At 42.0% G+C, this 17,961-nt stretch overlaps 1 protein-coding gene across 1 annotated transcript; it reads left to right on the forward strand.

Annotated features, from left to right (window-relative positions):
• The first annotated feature begins 3,811 nt into the window (after window positions 1-3,811).
• Window positions 3,812-10,536, forward strand: LOC132384663 (keratin, type II cytoskeletal 8-like). Its single transcript, XM_059955993.1, has 9 exons — window positions 3,812-4,413; window positions 4,553-4,761; window positions 5,290-5,350; window positions 5,442-5,537; window positions 5,627-5,791; window positions 5,893-6,018; window positions 6,510-6,730; window positions 7,253-7,302; window positions 10,016-10,536. Exons 1-9 carry the CDS (start codon window positions 3,994-3,996, stop codon window positions 10,159-10,161), a joined length of 1,494 nt encoding a protein of 497 aa, XP_059811976.1. The 5' UTR covers window positions 3,812-3,993; the 3' UTR covers window positions 10,162-10,536.
• Window positions 10,537-17,961: the final 7,425 nt, after the last annotated feature.

Raw genomic sequence — 17,961 nt, forward strand, 5'->3', positions numbered from 1 at the left:
TCCACTGTACATCTGTAGAAATTTGCTGGAATCTTTGGTGAAATAGCAAATCTCAATCTCCTAACAAAATATAGCTGCCGGTGTGTCTTCATGATTGCATCAATGAGTTGAGCTCAGGATACATCCTCACCAGATGTTGACACCCAAGAACTTGAGGCTGCTCACCCTTTCTAACTGCTGATCCCTCGACGAGGACTGGCGTGTGTTCCCTGACATCTACTTCCTGAAGTCCACAACCAATTCCTTGGCTTTGCTGATGTTAAGTGCAAGGTTGTTGTTGGAAAACTATTCAACCAGCCAATTCAGGCTTTTATGTCATAACATTGCTTTTACAATCCAGATAAAAGTAATCCTCTTTCTAGTCACAAATTATGTCACTTTTCAAATAATAGCTTGATGGCTATTAACAGAAGAAAATACTATTTAATTTCCCAACATCAGTGTCTCCCAACACCAATAAAGCAATTTGAATTAGATCAGACAGTACAATAACCAACACAGCAAGCTCCTACAAACAGAAAAGTTGATAATGAGCTTTAATAACACTAATTGATGGTGAGATATTGGCCCAGGAGTCCTGAACAATTTCCTTCCTCTTCATCCAATTGTTCTTTGTGATCTTTATGTCCACGAGAGGGCAGACTGAGTCTTGGTTTAGTGTTGCACACTGACTCTGGAGTGTTACCGCAAACAGGTTTCATTTGTACTGATACCTAAAAGTCAAGTTTGTCCATCAGGTGGAAAATACACAAAAGTCAATACAGAAACCATACCTCCACAGTATTGTAATAAATGGCATCAAAAGCATATAAGACTGATAAGAAAGAATAATTTCTATAAAGAGGAAAACTAGTTCTGCTGTTTTCTGAAGGAAAACGTATGTGTGCACATCAGCCATTCTAATTTAATAAATTTATGGGAGTTTGTTTGGATGTAATGGGTGCTGGTAATTCTGGAATGACCTGTACTGCACTAGAGTGTTCCCAAGCCATCAGATTGGGATGTGCTGCATTATAAAAATGTTAATGTTTATTTATTTCCTTTTAGCAGTAACCTGTTTCTCGAGCAAAGGACTACAAGCAACTTTTGACTTACATTTTCAAACACAGCTTTTCATGTAGTGTCATCTCCATAACATAATACAAATCCATCTCTGGCCCATCACCTCAGCTGCTGAAACTCTCAACCATGTATTTGTCACATCTAGACAACCACTTTAGTGTTCTCGTCTTCAGTTGCCCATCTTACAACTTCCAGGTCTCATTCATCCACTTTCTTCTTCATCTTCTTTTCGGCTTTGAGGAGGATGGCAATCTTTCAGTCCAGTTCTGTGACATCTGATGTGGTTGAAAAACCCTTTGTGGGATCAGGAGACTCTGTCAGAGTTAGGCAAGTAAGTGGCTAGCTTGGGCTACTGTGCATCCATTCCACTATTCACACTTGGTCTTCATATATTCCTGTTGCAGGAATTCAAGGTGTCTCATGCCTCACTAGAACTGAGAAACTGAGAAGGGTAGAGTGAACAACCTGTGTGGACAGGCAAATTGGTATCTGGAAAGCATTAATCATCAGAACAGTCATAAGAACATAAAGAATAGTAGCATCTGTATGTAATCTGGCCCATCAAGCCTAAATTGAGGTAAAAGACTGATCTTCTGATAGTTTTCCCAGCACTATCCGCACATTCCTTGAAATCCGGAATTCCATCCATTGTTGTTTTAAATGGATGTGCATCCACAGAACTCCAAAGGTTTACCACACTCTGAGTGAAAAAAAATTCACCTCATCTCAGTCCTAAGTAACCTACCACGTGATGGCAGGAAAGGTTGTGCCTGTGATGGAACTGGGTAAGTCTGCAAACCTCTGTTGCCTCTTGTAATCCTGGGCATTGGAGCCTCCATAGCAGGCTATTATGCAAGCAATCAGAATGCTCTCCACTGTATATCTGTAGAAATTTGCAAACATCTTTGGTGACATGCCGTTATCTCCTCAAGCTCCTATGAAGATATCCTTGAACGTTCCAGCTCAAAGGGAAAGTCTCAAATATAAAAGCCTTGTCCTTGACTCCAAACCCCTTTATGACTTTGTGTACTGTATTCAGTTTTGGTCTCTCCATTAAGTGAAATAGTTTATTAAACTGGAAAGAGTGTAGAGAAGATTTACAAGGATGTTGTTAGGACTTGAGGGTAGAGGTTGTTAGTCAAGGACTTTGTTCCTTGTAACATAGGAGACTGAGGGATGACAAAGTATATAAAATCATTAAGAGAATGCACATGGTCTTTTTCCAAGGAAAAGGGAACTCAAATCTAGAGGAAATAGGTTGAAGCTGAGAGATGAAACTTCTAAAAAGGATCTGATGGGAAATTTCTGGTTTAACCATATAACAATTACAGCACGGAAACAGGCCATCTTGGCCCTTCTAGTCCGTGCCAAACGCTCACTCTCAGCTAGTCCCACCAACCTGCACTCAGCCCATTACCCTCCATTCCTATCCTGTCCATATACCTATCCAATTTTACTTTAAGTGACAATATCGAATGTGCCTCTACCACTTCTACTGGAAGCTCATTCCACACAGCTACCACTCTCTGAGTTAAGAAATTCCTCCTTGTGTTACCCCTAAACTTTTGCCCCTTAACTCTCAACTCATGTCCTCTTGTTTGAATCTCCCCTACTCTCAATGGAAAAAGCCTATTAATGACAACTCTATCTATCCCCCTCACAATTTTAAATACCTCTATCAAGTTCTCCTTCAACCTTCTACGCTCCAAAGAATAAAGACCTAACATGTTCAACCTTTCCCTGTAACTTAGGTGCTGAAACCCAGGTAACATTCTAGTAAATCTCCTCTGTACTCTCTCTATTTTGTTGACATCTTTCCTATATTTCGGTGACCAGAACTGTACACAATACTCCAAATTTGGCCTTACCAATGCCTTGTACAATTTTAACATTACATCCCAACTCCTATACTCAATGCTCTGATTTATATTTGGTCAAAAATCAATTATTTCATCGGATTGGCTCAGAATCATTCAACTAAAGCACACGTTCCGCTTCCAAATGGATCAATGTACAAATATGACCTAAATGTTGCCCAATCACAATGAAATATGCAACTTATGTCAAAATGCCCATACAGTACAACCGAATATACAAGTGTTCTAGTTTAAATTCGTTCTCTTTTACTCCCCTAAGCTCAAGGAGTTTTAATATATTCTTCCCAAATCATGGCTCCTATTGCAATATGCTCCTCTGTTTGACAAGCCAGCCCCGATAGTTTATCTTGCTCTCTGCACCGTGATTTTCTAAGTAAAGGAGATGATTTTAATATTCCACAATTTAAAAGAGTTTGAGTTTTAAAGCGATTGTATGTTACACAAAGACAAACAGAAACACGCAAGCAATTTCAAGGGACATTGAAGGACGAGCTCCATATTCTTCCACCTCAGTAGCATCATCTGCTCTGTTGTACTTGAACTGAATAACGGAAAGAAGCTCCAGTTTCGCTCATGGACAAAGAGGATTGGTTATTGTGAAACACTGCCCAAAAGAAATTTCAATCCAGAAAGGCTCGCTTCTCTGTTGTTCAGCCCACCTCTCCGTACGATAAATATCAACCACCGGTCAAGTGGGCAGAGCAGTTCAACAGTCTTTTAATGCTCTTGATCGACGTAGCTTAAGAACACCACGAGGGCGCTCTTGCTTCCCGGCCTCACTCATTCTTGCTGACGCCAGTTTGGCCCGAGGCATCCAGAGCGGTTACCCCTGCGCAAGCGGACAGGTTGGAACCCATAGCAGAGAGGGCGTGCCGAGCCCCTCCTCTAACTCGATATTACCATTCCCCTTTCTGTCATCTGACACCCCGACCAAGCCCAGATCCGCACTGCTCATAAAAGCAGCTCAAAGCCACTCTCACCTGCGCCAGTAGTTCAGTTCGGGACTGATCGCTCCAGCAAACTCGTAACGAGAGCAGAAATCTCGAATTCCACCATGAGCAGCGGATACAGCAGCCAAACGACCATCAAACGGACCGTACAGGGTGGAAACACCTCATCGATCCGGAGTAGTTTTGGTGGTGGCAGCGGTTCCTTGCGAAGAGCTGGTGGCAGAAAGGCCATGAGTATGATTTCAGGAAGGGTAGGATCATTTGGAGGAGGAGGAGTGGGAATGACAAGACGTCTGATTTCCAGCTCAGCGATGGGGCTTGGTTCAGCTTACGGCTCTGGTTCAGCTTTCGGCTCTGGTTCAGCTTACGGCTCTGGTTCAGCTTACGGCTCTGGTTCGATGATGCCGGCCCTTGATCTAAGCGCCCCACTGCCACAAAATGACACCCATCTGCAACAAGTTCGGATGCAGGAAACGAAGGAGCTCACGACGCTCAACAACCAGTTCGCAAGTTTCATAAACCAGGTACCTTATCCAGCTCTGCCGACTGCTCGTGTCTGTAACCCGCTGCTGCGCCTGTCTTGGCAGCATCGTGCAAATGTCTCTTTTCACTTCCTTACCAGCTCAATGCAAATCTAAGCGTGTGTTCATTCGTTACCCGCAGGTCCGCGTTCTTGAAAAGCAGAATACTCAGCTGAAGATCAAACTGGAGCTCCTGAAGAAGCAGGGATCGTCCACCTCCAACATCGATAACATGTTCCAAGCTTACATTGACAACCTCAAGAGGCAACTGGACACTCTTGGGCAGGAGAAGCTGAAGTTCGAAGCGGATCTTGTTCAGATGCAAGGTCTAGTTGAGGACTTTAAGGGCAAGTAAGTGTGCTGTCTCTCATCAATATTTCCCAGCTCGTCTGTTCTCGTCCCGTATCTGTTCACTGGTCCAGAGAAAAAAATGAGCGGAATCGGGCAAATCGTGCAATTCCCGGTTACAATCACTGGGTTTCATTGTTACCTAACAACAGCTAGTGGAGGTCTGGAAGCTGGGTCGGGCAAGTGCTCGTCGGGGAGAGCTCTGTTAAGGCTGAGGTCTGGATAGAGAGGTGTCACTCAAAGCTCAGGGAGTCACCGAAATAGTCGTCAGTTCAGGGGCGGCAGCGAATGTTGTTTCATTCCGTCGAGGCGCTGCACGGTCGACGTGTCTCGCGTAGCAGGATGCTGTGTCTTGCGGAATCAAATGTCTGGAAGAGCGGTGCACACACGGGGATAAATAGGAGTGTGAGGAAATCATGGCTAAGCGTCAGGGAGCAAGGAGTTCCGACAGCCAGCATGGCCCTGTGGAAGAAACGGGACAGAAAGGTTGATTTCCAAGGGATTGCCAGTAATGTCCGTGGTTCATTTCAGATACGAAGATGAAATTAACAAGAGGACTGAAATGGAAAACGAGTTTGTCATGGTCAAGAAGGTGAGCACTACTTACTGTCTAGCTCTCTGTAGCACCATTTCAGTTGGAACTCTTCAAGAGATTTACAAACCTTGTACCCTACTCTCTCCAGGATGTCGATGAATCCTACATGAACAAGGTGGAATTGGAAGCAAAACTAGAAAGCCTGACTGATGAAATCGAATTCCTGAAGACAATCTTCCAAGAGGTAAATATGCTGCGCGGTGCAAGAGCCTTCTGGTCCTTTTGCTGTTCAGTCCAGTCTCCTTACATTAGCTTTGCTTTGCCCATCTTCAGGAAATCCGTGAGCTGGAAACACAGATTCAGAACACTTCTGTCAGCGTGCAGGTGGACACTGGCTGCGTACTGGATACAGACCAGATCATCAATGAAGTCAGAAACCAATACCAATCTATGGTAGATAAATGCCGTGAAAATGCTAATAGATGGAAACAGACTAAGGTGAGATCCAGCTCCAGCCCCACGTAGAGGTGCATTGATAGCTCTGACCTCTGTGCTGGGAGGAGAACCCCTTACTAACGACTACCGGTGTCTCCTTGCAGATGATGGAACTCAATTCAATGCCTGCAGGTAAAGGAGATGACTTACGAGTGATCAAATCGGAGTGTAGCGATCTGCAGGGTCGCATCCGTAAGCTGACTCAGGATATCGAGTATTTAAAACAGCAGGTAAGTCAGGAGGTGAAAGTACACAAGAGATCTTGCTTGCAGCCTTTACAACTGCCGTAAACTGTCTTTCCTCTCAAGCCCCGAGTCCTAATGCAACCTCCCGACCCGAATTGTCAATAATTCTTTTTGCCTTCACAGATGCTTCTTCACCTGCTGATCTTCTACAGTAGTTCTGCTATCTTCTTACTCCAGACTGCAGCATCTGCCAGCTCTTGCATCTGCACTTTTCTCTTCCCAGCCCAAAGCAAATGACCAAGAGACAGATGGTCAATCTGAGCTAAATCATACACTGGGAAACTTTCAGTAATAACAACCCAGCTGGTTCCTTCCAGTGTAATGCTTGAGAACTCGACTATTTCTGAACCAATCTGCAATACTCTACTCTCAGTATGGCCCTTTCGAATTTGTAGCAATAGCAGGGTGGGGGGATGTTGGCAGGGCTTCATGTTATAATCTGCAAAAGTGTCCACATTAACCTCTCTGTGTCTCAGCGTATGAAATTAGAAGGTATGATCGCTGAAGCAGAGGAACGCGGCGAGTTGTCTCTCAAAGATAGTAGAAAGTCTATCGCGGATCTGCAAGAAGCCATCAGGAAAGCAAACCAGGAGATTACTAAGCAATCTCGTGAAATCGATGAGCTGATAAATGTCAAGTTGGCTCTGGATATTGAAATTAACACCTACAGTAAACTACTGGCGCAAGAGGAAACCAGGTAGGGCTTTGGTCTTTTCCAAGTTCCAGATACCACACTGGCTTTATGCCACAGTCCTGTATACTTGCAGAGTACAATCTGTACAGGCTCTTTATTGCACTCTTCATTACTAGAGTCTTTGTCTTTAGTGGACATTTGGTCCAGGGAGTGGCACTTACTTTTGTTTAAAGGCTGGTTTTCATCTGACCCCAGAAGTACATCAAACTCACTGTCCGAATGAACATCCAGTCAGTGATTCAGTCACCATTAGGTAAAATCTCCCTTGATGCTGCAGTGGATGAAGCACTGTACAATATAAGCAGGCTGACGAATAGCTCCATAAGCACAGTGACGAGGCTACTGCTGTTCACCAGCAGCACTCGGACTTACTCGGCAAGGCTCGATAGGGTAAATGTGCCCATCAACTTCACCCATGCAGGTCATTGCTCCTTTCAGAAGGAAACCTTTGGTAACCTGAAGAAAATATATTTCTGAACATCCTAGAAATGGCTGTTGTTACACGAGTGTTTCTTTTATCAACAGGATGGTAGAAGGCGTCAAAACCCTCAGCGTACAACAAGTTTCACAGCAAGGTAAGGGAATTTATAATCCTTGCTTAAAATTTTAACTGCTGACCGAAACACAAACCGCAAAATGAAAAATGGAATATTCTGGAAATATTCTTCCTTCTTCTCCAAGTCTTGATATGTCATTGTTCTGTTTACAAATTATTCCGTTGTATATTTTCAGAGCAGTGGTACTTATTTCTGTAATTATGATTCTTATGAATGTTTTCCAAATGACTTTCCTGATCCCCTTAGGAATTGATATCATGAATGGTTCACTGTCCTCTGTTGCTGTCTTCTCCCTTTCACGTGCTCTGTAATTACTCTTCCCCAAAAAGGCTCACATTTGATAGTTGCTTCTTATAAATCAACACTCTCTTTTACATGTTTCTGTTGCCTTCAGTCCTCAAGTGTCCTGTTGTGTCCTAAATTGGGGCTTGAATGACACCCTGGCACCCCATACGATTGTGACCATGGTCAGCAACACCTCTTTGTCGTTTCTTTACCTGTTTGCAACAAAAGATACCATTGCTTGTTTAATCATTGTCCAATGATAGGAAACAGCTTCTTATCCCAGGCCATAAGACAAATGAATTCCCTGCCACCTCTCAGGTCTCATCACGTACGAAGCCCCAGTAGTGTTACGCTGTTTACTTTTTAACTTGTGTTGTCAATGCACCCTTACTATTTGTTAATTTATTTGTGGCTATATTACTTTATGTGATGTGTGAGAGCTATACATACCATGCTGTGCACTGTGGTCTGGAGGAGTATTGTTTGGCTTGGCGGTGTACATGCGTACGATTGAATGACAATAACCTTGAACTTGAACAATGCTTCAACTTTGAATTGCCCTTCCCTGCTCTCATTTGGTAGGCAGCTTATTTCCTATAATTCAAAGTCTGCAGAGGCTATTTCTCACCTATGATCATGATCTCAGTGATAACATCCAAAAACCAAGCATCGGATTCCCCTGATACTGTGAAAAAAATGCAGATGCTACAAATATGAAATTTTAAAAATGCACTGGAAATACTCAGCAGGCCAGGTAGCATCCAAGGAAAGAGAAATAGAGTCAAATGTTTCAGGTCAAAAGTCCTTCATCAGGATTGAGAAAGAAAGAAAGTAAGAGCTTTAAGTTGCCAGGAAGGTGGGGGACAGGTCAATAGGACCAAGGGAGTATCTCAGATGGGGGAAGCCAAGATTGCTATGGAGATGTTATTGGCGTCAACCAGTCGATGGATTAATCGGGGCAGTTAGAGAGTGAGAATAGAAACAGAGGAGCATGACAAGGTGTGCAATGTCAGGCTGTCTGACGTGTCCAGTCGGCCAGGCTTACTTTTAAAGTGAGGTAAATCAATGGGCAAATAGAGGAAGTTCCCTTATGTTGCAGTACTCAATATCAAGTCGAGAAGGCAGCAACATGGCCCAGACAGAAAATGAGTTGCAAAGCTCATGTTGGTCCCCCTTATAGGAAGCCACAGACAGAGTGGGAGCTGGATGGAGAGTTAAATAGGCAACAGAAGGAGGCTTTGGTCACTCCTGGTGCTCTGCAATGTTGTCACTCAGTCTGCATCTGGTGGAGGAAACCACATTGTGAACACTGAGTGCAAGACACTAGATTGGAAGAAGTGCAAATGAGTTGTTGCTCCAACTAGAAGGGCTGTTTGCACCCCCAGAGACTGGGAAGGAAAGAGATGAAAGGACAGGTGTAACATCTCCTGTAATTTCACAAAACATGCAGTGCCATTGGGATAGAAGACAGTTGCCCAGGGAATCACAAAGGGAGCAGTCTCTTTTACACGATGAAAGGCAGTGAAGGGGAAGATGTATCCAGTTGTGGAATATTGTGCAAGCTGGTGCAAATTGTAAAGGATGAGCTATTAAACACAGAGCTGGTGAGGTGGAAGATAATGACTGGACGATCTCTGTCCTTGCTCTGTCTGAGACGTGAGGGATGGAGAGCAGAGATGCGGGAAATAGATGAACTATGGCTAAAACTCCTTTGACTATGGTGGAGGAAAAACTACAGTTCACGGTAGAAGTCATTTTAGAAACACATGAAAGTCTCTAACGATTCTTGCAATAAGTTTATTTTCAATTAAAGCTACCATAGTCTTAGTGGCCACTTTTATTAGGTACCTGCTGTACCCAATAAAATGGCCACTGAATGTAGGCTCATGGTTTTCTGTTGCTGTAGCCCATCTACTTCAAGGTTTAACGATTATGTGCTTTGAGATGCTCTTCTGCACACCACTGTTGTGACACGTAGTACTGTCGTCTTCCTGTCAGCTTGAATCAGTCTGATTTCACAGAACGTATCTTGGACATGAAGCGATGCATACCTGTACCTCAGTTTTAAGATCTGAGTCTTCAAATCTTTCCATAACAATGACCTTCCCTACCCCTGTAACCTACTCTGCACACTCTGTGCCATGACTGATGGAATGACACTTAGAGATAAGTAGTTCCTACATTTCAGTGATTTCTTTCTCAAAATTTCATTTCCACCTTTTTTCTCTCTCCTCCTTTAAAATTTACGATTTTCAAAATGCTTTGATATATCCATATACATAAAATCTTAGAGTCAAGCATTTGCTTACTAAAATTTAAGTGAAGCACTTGGGGCTGTTTTACTTTGTTAAAATTGTGACCTGCTTGATGTTGTCATTGCAATTGTTTTCTAAATTTCAGGATCCATATTCTAAAGTGTCCTTTTTCTTTCCTCTCCCTTTTACAGGAAATTATGGGGATTATAGCAGCAGTGCGAGTAGCGGTACGTCTGGTTTTTTCAGAGGGGGGAGTGAGATGGGAATTGGTGGTGGAAGAAGACCAGTAATTTTGAGCTCAATGCAGCAAACCAGTGAATTCAGAAGTGAATCTTAATCAAGTATAAACTACTGTTAGTTATGTCTCTGGTGTCTCTCTTGCCAGTTGTTATACTTCATTGGCATAATCTGTTCACTGAAGTGGTTAACCCGTTTAGATTAACTTTCTGCCTGCTCTTGGAATTCTACTCAATTTTACATAGTTAAGCAACATGAAATTAACCAATACACAACAAATGTCAAGTTAGTCTGTAACTTGGGTCTGTGGGAAAAAGTGGAAAGTTCACCCTTTACTTCTTGGATCTTTTAAAATAGGAAATTAATCAAAGTTTTAGATGTGGTGTTCTGATTTATGATTTTGACTCATTTTGTATTGGGGATTTATCTTTTGTGGCATTTCTGTAACACTGAATAAACTGAAATTTTTTGAATCTGCAAATCTGGACTCTTTCTTTGCTTAAGCACATTATTCAAGTACTGAAAAGAGAAACCATCATACCTTTGTCAGAAATTCAAGAACTTTGAAATAATTTATAAGTTAGAGGAAGGTTACTGAAAAAAACCATAAAACATGTTTAAAACTATTACACATGACCAAGCATAGCAGCTAGCTAGCTCTTCCTTCACCAAAGAAATTACTTTTACATTATCTCAGAGAACATATTTATCTATTTATTGAGATACAGCGCAGAACAGGCCCTTCCATCCCTTCGAGCCTCATTGCCCAATTTTTAACGCTAGCCTAATCACTGGACAATTTACAATGACCGATATAACCTACAAACCTGTACGTCTTTGGACTGAGGGAAGAAACTGAAGCAGCAAGAGGAAGTGTTGAGCACGTACAAACTCCTTACAGGTGGTGGCAGGAATTGAACCTCGGTTGCCTGTACTGTAAAGCATTGTGCTAAGAACTACGCTACCATGCCACTCCAATCTGATTAAAGTTTTTTTAAAATCTCATGAATATCCTCCTTTCTCTCAAGAGCTCTGAGCAACATAAAGGCTGCCCAGTTCAAAGGTATAGTGAGATATACAAAGGATCAGAACAATCCCATGGGAACCAGTCCAAATTGAATGAGGAAAGTGACCTTCATCTATGGGCAGTGATGAAACAGTCTCTCAACTGTTTCAAGTTAGAATAGGCCTGCAATTTCCAATCTCCAGTTTAGTACAAGAGATTAGGGTACTAAAATAGGTGTAGGTTATGTTTGCCTTCATTGGTCAGGGTATTGAGTTAAAGTTGGCAAATCATGTTGCAGCTGCACAAAACTTTAGTTAGGCCACATTTGGAGTATTTTGTCCCATTCTGGTTTATGCACTACAGGAAGAATATAAAGACTTTGGACCAAGAGGTTCACCAGGATGCTGAATGCATTAGAGAGTATTAGATGTGATGGTGGCTGAGGGACAACATGATAAGAGTATATAAAATTATGAGAGGCAACGATCGGGTAACTAATCAGAGGTTTTCCCCAGGTGGAAATGTCAAAAATTGGAGAACATAAGTAGATTTAAGGTGAAAGTGGGAAAGTTTAAAAATGTACAAGTCAATTTCTGTGCACAGAGAGTGATGGATTCCTAGAATGTGCTGAAACACTGGTTGTTGAAAGCAGATAGGATATGAACATTTCAGAACCACTTATGCAGCCACATGAAGAGGCAGGGAATGAATGGATGTAGACAATTTGCAGGAAGATAGGATTAATTGAAAATTGGAAATCATTAACAAAACAAATTACAATGGGAGATATAAAAGGCATGTCAAAAGGGCAATGTTACAATAGTCAGATTTCAATATGCAGGTAGATTGGGAAAATCAGGTTGATGATGGAGTCCAAGACAGAGTTTGTAGAGTGCCTACAAGATGGCTCTTTTAGAGAAGGTTGTGGTTGAGCCCACTAGGAGAAAGGCTATTCTGGAATGGGTGTTGTGTAATGAACCAGATTTGATTAGGTAGCTTAGGGAAAAGGAACCCCGAGGAGTTTAGTTATGATATGATAGAATTCACCCTGCAATTTGAGGGGGAGAAGCTAAAGTCAGATGTATCAGTATTACAGTGGAGTAAAGGGAATTAGAGAGGCATAAAAGGGGAGCTGGCCAAAGCTGATTGGAAGGAGACATTAGCAGGGATGACGGCAGAGCAGCATTGGTTAGAGCTTCTGGGAGCAATTAGGAAGATACAGGACAAATACATCCCAAAGAAGAAATATTCTAAAGGCAAGTGGCTGACAAGAGAAGTCAAGGCCAATATAAAAGCAAAACACAGGGCAGATAATAGAAGGAAAATTATTGGGAACCTGAGGATTGGGAAACTTTTAAAAGTCAACAGAAGGCAACTAAAATAGCCATAAGGAGCTAAAAAATGAGCTATGAAGGTAAGCTAGCCAACAATATCAAAAACGGTATCAAAAGTAGCCTCCCATAGTGCGTGAGTCTCAGAGCAGAGGGTACACACTCAGAAAACAGTCCGTTTAGAATGAAGATTAGGAGAGATTTCTATAGCCAAGGGGTGGTGAATCTGTGGAATTTGTTGCCACGATTGGCTGTGGAGGCCACGTCATCAGACGTATTTAAGGTGGGAGGTTCATAGATTCTTGATAAGTCAGAGCATCCAGATAGGATGTTTTACACAATCTGTGAAAATTGGTGAGGGTCATCAGGGACATACTGAAATTCCTTAGAATTCTGAGGAAGTAGAGGCACTAATGTGCTTTCTTGGCTGAGCCAAGACAAATTGATGGTGATTAGTACACCTGGTAATTTGAAACTCCCAACCATCTCCACTACAGCACCACTGATTGACATGGGTGTGCTCTCCACCCCACTTCTTGAAGTCATTGAAAGATCAAACACATTATTAGGATATGACTGCAGCATTATCAAGGGTTCCACTGCCCCAAATTTAGTACAATACACAAGAGTGGAAGTTGCAATATGATTACTTTTAACCGGAGCAGCTATTGTACATCTAGCTCTGCTCCAGGTTGCATATTTGCTGCCTTCCCTACTCACACCTCAGCCATATTTATAAACTTGATGCTGGCCAGGTACTTACTCATACCCCAATTCATGCCCCATTCACCCATTTAGCTCCTGGCCACTGCACATTCCAGGACCATGCTGATATCGACGTTTCCTGCCCATATCCAGCTGCATACATGGCCCAGTTCCCAGCGTTGCCCTTGGCGTGAAGGAGGGAGTCAATATCCCTGCTGTCATTAATGTACAGTTCTGTTCTCAGCAATTTGCTGAGGATCGATGGCTAAGCCAGAAGTAGATGAGCTTGGCAAGTAAGTAGTTGACATCTTGAGTATGGTTAAAGCTATATATGCAGCTGATCGTGCACCACCATCACCATCGCATGTCAAAAATTGGGTGCCGCATTTATGTTGCTGTGTGTGTCATAAGATTTCATTCTTGCATTGAATTATAAAACTCCTATTTACCATGAAATTTCTTTCAAGAATTTAGCAAGTTTGCATTGTGGTGAAATCCAACAGGCATCAAGAGTCATAAAATACTGCACACTTTGCCACTTCTTATGACCATCAACATATTAGGCATGAGGGTTCTCACAGCTGATAGGAGCAAGTACTCTGATGTATGGGGACCTAAGCAGATCTATGGTCACTTCCCAAGGATGTTCCAGAAAGTTTCTCTGTAAGATAGCTAACTTTTTTGATTGTAATTTCAGATTGTTAGTGGCAACTGAGAATGTGTTCCAGACAAGTTGTCTTGGATACCTTTTGTATATTATTTTCATTTCACAAAACTGCACATCTGGAGTTTTATTGAGGGATAACAACCTGCTTGTGATCTTCTCTGCCGATATTTCACTAATGGCAGTGTAAGTGGCTTTTTGAGGCCAAACAGATCATCTGTTGGAATCTCACCATGGATTATGTAACCTGACAGCAAGAGATGAAATACTGCAAATCATGAAGTAACGTGCATAATCCTGAGCACAAATAAAGCTGAAGTCTTGAGAAAACTAGGATAGTGATTCTAGGGTCTTGTACCAAAATCTCCAACTACACACTACTTATTTCTCAACAACATCCTAAGCACGGTTTCATCTTCTGAATTAGACGTAGAAAATAAAGTGCCAGTGCTAACTAAATGTTAACAATACTTTCATTATCGAGATTGGCAAAATACATACAATAAATGTGTACAAATTCCATGTTCTTGCTGGGTGAAAATGCATTGTTAACCCTTGAACCTTATTTGTCAACCACTGTTGCACTTGTCTGTAATATTCTGTATTTCTTTAGTACTGGGCTACCTCGAAGTTACACTTGGATACCCTGTCTGGATGGCATGCAAAGCAAAAGCATTTCACTACGTCTTCTCAGTACGTGACAATATCAAACCAATTACTTGTACGTGTACTACCATCAGCTCATATTGGAAACTTTATTACCTTCCAGATGAGACCAAAATGGAGAGGACTTGCTGCATTGAGCATCTGAAGAGAATTTGATGCCAAGCAGGTCTGCATGGTGGGAGAAAACACAGACACCCAGACATTGTCTTTATTTCCCATAAAGAAAGTGGCATTCTGATCGCACAAAAAGAATTCTCCAAGATCTGTTGTTAGACCCATTGGACATTAGCTGCCCTTGATCAAATCCAAGCAGAAATGTCATTACAGGCATATTAGACAGTTTTGCAACACATATAGAGGCAAATATGAAGCATGTTCAACTTGTGACCTCGGTCTACTGCTTCGCCAGATTGGTAATTAAAGCACAGAGAAAGCTTGTGAGAGAATATATATGCTACATTAATTAATTGGCATAGCTTTTCCAAATTGTAGCAAGAGGATAATAAAAGGCAACATTTCTGATGGACACAGAGAGACAAGGACAATAGAATATAATAGGCAAGAATTGTGAACACTTTTGCGCTGTATCATGAACAATATACTAACCTGGAAGACCTCTGGCCTGGTAGAAAATTCCAAACATTTCCTAGGAACCTGAGATACTTTGTAAACACAGGTTGCAATTTTTTTTACAGTTTCAAATATATGATCTAACTGCTCCTTAGAAGCCGCAGAAGAAAAATGCCATCACAAGCAGAAAACCTGAAAAATCTGATGACACAAAAGGCTGCTGGCCAATTATTTGCCTGTGCACGCCTTACAAACTCATGGAGTGGTAAACTCTCACTGCCTGAAACTCATCCTGGAAGTCATTACAAGCAACTTATTAATGTTGATTAACAACTTTCTTCTAAAATTGTGTTGACCTTTTAGGGTATATGCTTTCTATTTAGAAATCTATATTTCTCCTTGATATATCAATCATGGTGCATAGTAACAAACTGTACCATTTTATGTTCAAGTTCATGTTAATGGATTTCACACAGCCATCTTGATTTATTAAATTTCACTTAACAAAATGCTTTTCAGGGTCAAATCCCTTTCATTAGACAATCACTATATTCTGACACATATAAATTTTTGTGATTAAGCATTAACACTGAGGTGTATTTCAGCATAAATTTACAGTAAATGCAACTTTTGTAGTATTGCATCCATCAGGAGAAACAAGTTTTTTTCTGAAGTTAGCAATTGTCATCACACACAGCTGAGTTCTTGCATCAACCAGTGGGTTCCTCTCAAGCCCAGATTTCGGGCCAATCTTAATGAGGACATGAACTCCAAGCAGTTTCTCACATTCTTTCTGACCCCTGTGCCATGAAACCATCAAGTACAGTAAATATATGATGGTATTGCATTAGTTAACAAGATAATCCTTTCAAGGCAGCAGAAAAAATTGTTTGCTGAAAAGTTTAGAAAGTCTTAAAGGCCTTGAAAACATCAGCAGCCAAAAAGCCATCGGGGTGGTTCTCTGGCAGGGCCTTTGTTTCCACAGTCTACATCCTGTGTAACAGCTACAAGAGTGGGACTGCCAAGACTAGTGAGCTGCATGGTATGTAGACACTGTACAAGAGATGAATGTGAGGTGCAGACCAGCTCCAGCATCCACTGACTCAGTCAAACTTGGGGTATGGGAAGAGGATGAGAAAGTGGAGTTGAGGCCAAGATCAGGCAGCCATGATACTGTAGAATTGTGACCCTATAGTGACAGAGACTGGGAGGAGATTTGTGGACGTGACAGAGGGTTGCAGATGGTGGGATCTGACAGGAGGTAAAGGTGAAACAAGGGAGGTGGGGAGGGCAGTATGGTGTAAGTTCCAGGTGTCAGGGAGCATGAAATGTGTAAAGTTACCATAACTAGAGAGAAGGTTCTCGGGAAGCTGAAAGGTCTGAAGTCACCTGGACCAGATGGTGTACACGCCAGAGTTCTGAAAGAGGTGGCTGAAGAGATCGTGGAAGCACTAGTAGTTATCTTTCAAGAATCACTAGATTCTGGAATGGTTCCAGAAGACTGGGAAATTGTAAATGTCACTCCACTCTTCAGCAAGGGAGAGAGGCAGAAGAAAGGAAAATATAGGCCAGTTCGTCTGACCCCAGTGGTTGGGAAGATACTGGGGTCGATTATTAAAGATGAGGTCTCAGGATACTTGGAGGCACAGAATAAAATAGGCTGTAATCAGCATGGTTTGCTCAAGGGAAAATCTTGCGTGGCAAATCTGTTGGAATCCTTTGAAGTTATAACAAACAGGATAGATAATGGAGAATTGGTTAATGTTGTGCACTTGGATTTTCAGAAGGCCTTTGATAAGGTGCCACACATGAGGCTGCTTAACAAGCTACGAGCCCATGGTATTACAGGAAAGATTCTAGTATGAATAAAGCAGTGGTTGATTGGCAGGAGGTAAAGAGTAAGAATAAAAGGAGTCTTTCCTTGTTGGACGCCAGTGACTAGTGGTGTTTTACAAGGGTCTGTGTTGGGACCAATTCTTTTTACATTATGTCAATGATTTGTTGATGGAATTGATTGCTTTGTTGCAAAGTTTACAGACAATACAAAGAAAGGTGGAGGGGCTGGTAGTTTTGAGGAAGTAGAGAGGCTACAGAAGGACATACAGTTTAGGAGAATGGGCAAAGAAATGGCAAATGGAATACAGTGTCAGGAAGTATGTGGCTATGTATGTTGGTAGAAGAAATGAAAGGGTCGACTATTTTCTAAATAGAGAGAAAATACAAAAATCCGAGGTGCAAAGGGACTTGGGAGTCCTTGTGCAGGATTCCCTAAAGGTTAATTTGCAGGTTGAGTCGGTGGTGAGGAAGGCAAATGCAATGTTAGCATTAATTTCAAGAGGACTAGAATATAAAAGCAAGGATGTAATGTTGAGACTTGATAAAGCACTGGTGAGGCCTCACTTGGAGTATTGTGAGCAGGTTCGGACCCCTAATCTTATAAAGGATGTGCTGAAACTGGAGAGGGTTCAAAGGAGGTTCACGAAAATGATTGCAGGATTGAATTTTTTCTCATATGAAGAGTGTTTGATGGCTCAAATTAGAATTCAGAAGAATGAGGGGCGACCTAATTGAAACCAATCAAATGGTGAAAGGCCTTGATAGAGTGGATGTGGAGAGGATGCTTCCTATAGTGGGAGAGTCTAAGACCAGAGGACACAGCCTCAGAATAGAGGGGCATCCTTTTAGAATGGAAATGGGGAGGAATTTATTTAGCCAGGGAGTGGAGAATCTGTGGAATTCTTTCCCACAGGCAGTAAGTGGAGGCCAATAGTTTATGTATGTTTACAGCAGAGGTTGATAAATCCTTGATTAGTCAAGGCATGAAGGGATTTGGTGGCAGATGGGCAGGAGACTGGGGCTGAGAGGAAAACCGGATCAGCCATGATGAAATGGAGGAGCAGACTCAATGGGCCAAATTCCCTAATTCGGCTCCTCTATCTCATGGTCTTATCGTTTTAA

This window comes from Hypanus sabinus, chromosome X1 (genome assembly GCF_030144855.1).
Source record: "Hypanus sabinus isolate sHypSab1 chromosome X1, sHypSab1.hap1, whole genome shotgun sequence".
NCBI classification, from domain to species: Eukaryota; Metazoa; Chordata; class Chondrichthyes; order Myliobatiformes; family Dasyatidae; genus Hypanus; species Hypanus sabinus.

Bases quoted from the DNA above. Each gene is read 5' to 3' on its own strand.
- LOC132384663 (XM_059955993.1), top strand. From the start codon at position 3,994: ATGAGCAGCGGATACAGCAGCCAAACGACCATCAAACGGACCGTACAG. The intron at 5,538-5,626 runs GTAAATATGCTG...GCCCATCTTCAG, and splicing joins TGAAGACAATCTTCCAAGAG to GAAATCCGTGAGCTGGAAAC. The intron at 6,019-6,509 runs GTAAGTCAGGAG...TCTGTGTCTCAG, and splicing joins TCGAGTATTTAAAACAGCAG to CGTATGAAATTAGAAGGTAT.